This window comes from Pezoporus wallicus, unplaced genomic scaffold, assembly GCF_028554395.1.
Source record: "Pezoporus wallicus isolate ANWC-B61680 ecotype Strahan unplaced genomic scaffold, APGP_CSIRO_Pwel_v1 contig_3058, whole genome shotgun sequence".
NCBI classification, from domain to species: Eukaryota; Metazoa; Chordata; class Aves; order Psittaciformes; family Psittacidae; genus Pezoporus; species Pezoporus wallicus.
Genome location: NW_026641153.1, coordinates 6,759,450 through 6,765,529, shown reverse-complemented (window position 1 = coordinate 6,765,529; position 6,080 = coordinate 6,759,450). Strand labels below are relative to the sequence as shown.

The following is a 6,080-nucleotide window of genomic DNA, read 5'->3' as shown; positions in this document are numbered from 1 at the left end:
GGCTTCTTCAGCCAATCCCGTTGTCTTTTTTTCCCGGGCTTCTCCACCTGTTGTTGGGGTCTTGTGTCCGGGTGAAGAAATGTTATGTCTATCACAAGTCTGACTGCCATCTTAGCCCCCATAAATTCCACTCCTTATGTATCTATTTTTCAGCGCACAGATTTCACGACGTTCTGTAGCAGGACATATCTCGAAGTTACCCCCCCCCCTTTCTAAGAACATTCATGCAATTTAAACAATGAACAAAACATTTCTTTGCACAATATTGCGGTTGACCCAGGGGAATTATTCCCTTGTTTCTCCTTCCTCCTCACTGTGGTATTGACAGGGACACTTATCGTACCCTTTGCACATAGCACAATGATCACAAGGGATTCCATCTCCACACGAAGTGCAATGATCACTAGGACCCCTGAGTTGCTGACACGAATCACTCTGACGTATCTCACATTTCCAACTCAAACCATTCTATGTGTCCGTCCCGGGTGCTGCTCCACTGTCTGTGCCTGACTCATTGGCTCTGGGAGCTCCAGCTCTTCCAGTCCCGCTGGTTCCTCCCTGGCAGCCACATGCTGTCGCCAGTGCAGCCCAGAGCAGGATGCAGTTTCCAGGCTCTCCCAAGCCCCGGGTGATGGAATCCTGGGTGCTGCAGTGCGGGCAGCTCAGGAGGAAGCATCAGGAAACCCCTCATGCAGCCATCACCGAGGGGCCCGTCCCTGCAGCAGCAGTGTGCGGCAGGCAAGGAACTGGCTGATGGACCCTCCACTCACCACCAGCAAAGGGCTCCAGCCCCTGGGGAATTCACCTCTGCCTCGGCTCTGCCCGCTCTACGGTGAAGAGAGGCACCAGCTTCTTGATGCTGCTTCATCCAGGGATGCTCAAGGGTGCTGGGGCCCCGTGTCCTGTGCCTGGTGCTCCTGCTGTGTCCCTGCCACAGGACCCTGGGGCTGGAGCTCATCTCAATCTCTCCTCCAGGTCTTTCTGCTGATGTGCATCTACCTGCCGGCCTCGCTGCTGAGGTGGGTGCTGCTGCCTCCCCCTCTTCCCTTTCCCCTCTTCCATTTCTTTCCTCTTCCCTTTCCTTTTTCCCTTTTCCTCTCCATCTCCATCCTGCCCCTTTCCCACCGGGAAGCCACCACACCGGGCACCATCATCTCTGCCCTGATGTGACACTTCACCATCAGCCCTATCTCTTCCAGCCTCCTGGGCAGTGGATCCGTCCTTGCTGTCGCCTCCTGGCGGAGGCGATGCTGCCACATCCAGGTGAGTCCCGCTGGCTCCCAGGGATGGGATTTGGCCTCAGCTGAGCCCCAGGGACATCCCTGCTGGGTTAATGCACGGTGGGACAGGGAGGGGAGCAGGGGGTGCAGGATGATGCCCAGCACCTAGCTCCCCACATACAGCCAGTGCCAGCCTGGGGAGAGACGTGGCTGTGGCAGCTCTTCAGAGCTGGGGTAATGCCTCCAGCCAGAACTAATGCTGCCCCTTGTCCCCTGTCCTCAGCTTCGTCCCCTTTGCCTCCTCGCCCTGGCAGATCTCCTGGCAGCTGCCTCAGTGCTGGGCACAGCCACCATCCAGGCGCTCCCAGCGCCTCTCTTCATCCCAGCCTATGCTGCCTGCCCCTATGGATGGATGCTGGCCACGGTAAGGGGTGAGCTCATAGCATGAGGATGGAAACACCCACTTACACCATCAGGAACAGACTTGTCTGCAGGCTGAACTGTCCCCAGGAAGTCCAAGGCTGGGGATTTCTGCTAATGAGCAATGGCCCCTGTTCCCTCTGTCACTTCCAAGGGGAAATGTGTCTATGCCCAGCCCCAGTGAGGGGAGTGCTGCGTCCCTGTTGTCCCCTCCACAGCTGCTTAGTGCACAGGGTGGCCATCACAGTGGTTTCAGGCCTGCAGATGGGAGCAGAACCTGGTTCATGCCACTAGAGCCCAGCACAGGCACATGGCCCCAGGTGGTCAGTGCTCCCCCTCCTGATTAAGCCACCAGCCAGAGAGGCCACCGGTCCCCATCCCCAGGGTGGGCACAAGGACAGCACAAGCCCATTTACTCTTGGGGCTGTGGGTACTGGGGAGCTGCTCCTGTGTTGCTGCTCCTGGCACAAAGGCAGCAAGATGCCAGGGTGCAGAGCATGGAGAGCCTTTGGGGTACTGGGCAATACAGGGGCCCACTCTCTTCTTCCTCTTTCCTCTCCTCTCTCCTCATCCTCCCCTCTTCCGCTCCCTCTCCTGTCCCAGACGTTCTATGCAATCTCATTCCTGATGGTGGTTGTCTACGCGTTTGAGTCCTACCGCATGGTGCGTGGCTGGAGAGCCCGGCACGTGGCAGCTCTGCAGGTCAGTGTCACCTTCCCTTCCCAAGCACGGCCACTGCGGCCCTGTGTGAACCCGGGGAGCTGAGGGGATCCAGGACAGCCCCTTTCCCTGTGGAATGTGGAAGGGAAGTGGTTTCCCAGCACCCCACACCCTGGCGGAGCGGGGCTGGAGCTGGAGCTGCTGCAGGACCCACAGTCCCCGGTGGTCTCCTCCCTGCAGGAGGGAAGCGGGTGCCTTGAGCCTGTGTTACAGGAGCTGCCCTATGTCCTGGCCTGGTATGTGCCCTGGGGCCCTCTGCACCCCCAGCAGGGCTGTGGCACAGCACTGGCCCTCCTGGTTCGGGATGGGGTGGGACGGGATGGATGCGCTCACCTCACCTTGGCTTCTCCTGCGAGGCTGGTGCCGGCGCTGACGCTCCTAGGGCAGCTCATTGCCCGCGGTACATCTCTCACTGACATCGCACCGAGACACCTCGAGCCCATCATGCCACGGAGGGGCAATGGCTCCCACGAGACCTACAGCCTCTACTGCTCCAGGTATACTGCTGGGTGACCCTGGTGGGTTTGGGTGTGCTGCAGCCCTTGCAAGGCACACAAGGGACAGCTCTGGATGGTGAAGGCTTTGGGATGGGGATTAGGGGACCACCACCAGCATCCTCTGTCCTTTCAGCTGCCTGCTCCTCATCCACCGTGCCCAGGATGTCTGTTATGAGGTGAGCACTACTGCATGCCCGTTACTCCCACCATTCCCATTCCCCATCTGGCTGCCCAGCGCTGCCAAGGGTGGGTGGGCTCAGGACACTGGGAAGGCAGCAGGTCCATTGGGATGCTACTGGAGGGACATGGCAGGAATGTCCCTGCTCGGGTAGAGATGCAACTCCCACCTCCAGCAGTGCCCTGGTGCTGATGGCACAGCTCAGCCCTGCTCCTGTGGAAGGATCTGTTGGGCCCATGGCCCCACTGGTTCCCCATTGCCTCCCAGTATGTCAGCAGGAAGGACGTGGGCCTGGAGGGGAAAATCATCTTCTTCTTGTACCTGCTGGTGGTGCTCAGCTGCTGCACGGTGAGCTGGGTGTGCAGTGGGATGCAGTGGGGTGCATTTGGGTGCACTGGGGTCCTTCCACAGCATCCAGCACATCCCGGGTGACCCTGTTCCTCTCTATCCAGCTCCTGTACCACAGGGTGCAGCGCAGGTGCCGGAGGGACACCATGGAGCCACTGCTGACTCTGGAGAGAGATGGCTTTGCGGGCAGGAGCACTCGCAGCATCAGCAGAGTCTCCCACTACTTCCAGCTGGTTTTTCTGCTTTGCTGGGCTCCAGGTGAGTCTGGGTGGGAATGTGCCACAGCTCCTGCTCCAGTGCCTGCACATTCCTGCGCTGAGACAGCTCCCAGGGCCAAGACAAGAGGTTTAGTGCAAAGCCTCCAGGTGTCTGTAGTACCCTCTGGCTGCACAGACACAAAGTGAGGGCTCAGCCAGCCCCAACCACCACGGAGCCCAGCCAACAGTTTCTTTATCCCACCCTGTTCTGACAGTGACAGGTTTTCCAACTCATTTCCTGAGCTGGAGGGTGGAATCTGCTGGACCTGATTTTAGGGATCTCTTTTCTCTTTGAGGCCCATTTATGCTTTCAGCCTTACAGAAACCTGTGGCAGTGAGTTCCCCATGTCCCTGGGCAGTGTGTTAGGAAGGAACATGTTAACATCCCATTGTGTGCTTGTCCTATATAGAGCCCATAGGAAATGGGCTATGACAGGGGAAAGGCATTTGCCACTTGGAGAGGGAAGCTCCGGGTGAAGTAGACCAAGGAACATCCTTTTGTCTTCCACCGCAGCCTTCCTCCTCACCCTCCTCTCCTTCACCAGCATCAAACCTACCTCGGTCTTTGCCCTCTACATTGCCACAGTAAGTAAAACCCATTTCCTGGCCTCCAGAGCTGGGACCTGTGTCCCCATCAGACGTGTGAGTGGTGAGAAGCCACCACCTGTGTTCTGGTGTCCTGCAGCCTGGGCACTCCCACAAGCTGATCCCATGGGAGCAAAAGCATGGAGGTGATGGGTTTGCAGCGCTGGCTCCTCTCTTGCAGGCCCTGAGCACCTCCCTGCAGGGCTTCCTGCACAGCCTGGTCTATGGGTGGCTGAGGCACAACTTCTGGCAGGAGGTGGTAGGCAAGAGCCTCTCCCTGCAGCACCCCCGGGGGCTCAGGGCATTCTATGATGAGTCCCTGGTGGCTGTTCCCTAAGGCTTCACCTCATCCCCATGCCTTCGCACTGCCTGAAGCCTCATCAGCATGTCCACATCCCTGTCATGGCTGGGCAGGAGGCCCCTGGCCTTGCCCCTTGGTGCTGAGCGTGGAGCAGGAAGCGCTGGGGATATGGGGGCTGCAGGGGCTCTGTCCCAGTGGGAATCCTGTCTGTATGCCATCGCTGTTGGAGGCAGCCCAATGTCCTATCACCTCCACTGTGCAGACAGCAAAACCGTGAGCAATTGCCACATGGGAGATGGGACAGGAGCTCTTGGGAAGAAGGATGCTCCTGTCCTGCACCATGAACAGGATACTCCTATTCTGCACCATGAATGACTTGGCTGTTGGCAGCAGGAGGGCTCTGTGGGCTCGGGAGCATCCTGCTGCTGTGGAAGGAGGCTGGTGGCACACAAACAATTGGTGATCCCTAGACCTTCCATCAGCTGAGCATCCACTGTGACTATCCTAGGCAGGGTGGTGGGCATTTCTGTATCTGGTTGTGATGCTTCCTGCCAGAGAGGAACCTGAATTCCTCCACAGGACTTGGGAGAAGGTGCTCATAAATAAAGGTGTTATGGTTGAGGTGCTCCTGGGCTTTCCTGTTAGATAAGGAACAGGCTGCAATCAGGAAGCTCATGCTCCTTACTGCCTTGGGGGAGGTTCTTGCCCAAAGCCATGTCAAAGGGACTGCTCATTAGGGACTGTAGTGATAGAACAAGGGGTAACGGGTTCAAACTTAAACAGGGGAAGATTAGATTTGATCTAAGGCAGAAGTTCTTCCCTGTGAGAGTGCTGAGGCGCTGGCACAGGGTGCCCAGAGAAGCTGTGGCTGCCCCATCCCTGGCAGTGTTCAAGGCCAGGTTGGACACAGGGGCTTGGAGCAACCTGCTCTAGTGGAAGGTGTCCCTGCCCAATGAACTTTAATGTCCCTTGCAACACAAACCATTCCCTGATTCATTCTGTGATTCTATGAAAGAGCTTGACCTCCCTGGGAGGAATGCAAAGCTAAAAACACATCATAAAGAGCAATCACACCTGAAGGAGGATGCTTGGGTTGGGGAGGAATGGCTACGAGGTGGCAGGAAGGTGAGCATTACAAGATGGAAACCACACAGCATTTGCTTTGCTGATGCCTTGGCCCTGCCATGAGTTGGGCAGAGGGATGGGTGAGGGCTGAGCTGCCCTTCCCAGGGTTGGGTGTAGTGAACCCTATGGAGATGTCTGTGAAAGGGACAGGAGCCCCTGTGCTGACCCAGAGCCCCTGACAACATCTAACAGTGACTGAGCAACCACCAAGCCAAGGATGACCGATTCCACAGCCCTCTGCAGAGAAACCCCATTCCCAACCAAACAGATCCACCAAGACTCAAGCCCAGGACACAGCTTGGCTTCATTTGTTTTTTTTTAAACTAATGCTTTCTACTATACATTAGTGCTTTGGTCCACCACAGTCACTCCAGAGCTATCACACAGATGCACACCAACTCTATATACAGAATATACACTAGGAGTATT

The 6,080-nt window shown here is 57.1% G+C and overlaps 1 protein-coding gene across 1 annotated transcript; it reads left to right on the top strand.

The window, feature by feature from the left end:
* Nucleotides 1-857: 857 nt before the first annotated feature.
* Nucleotides 858-4,800, top strand: LOC130606253 (uncharacterized). Its single transcript, XM_057422423.1, has 11 exons — nt 858-1,019; nt 1,200-1,263; nt 1,504-1,644; nt 2,244-2,342; nt 2,541-2,596; nt 2,717-2,857; nt 2,991-3,033; nt 3,303-3,383; nt 3,488-3,641; nt 4,155-4,225; nt 4,407-4,800. Exons 1-11 carry the CDS (start codon nt 988-990, stop codon nt 4,560-4,562), a joined length of 1,038 nt encoding a protein of 345 aa, XP_057278406.1. The 5' UTR covers nt 858-987; the 3' UTR covers nt 4,563-4,800.
* Nucleotides 4,801-6,080: the final 1,280 nt, after the last annotated feature.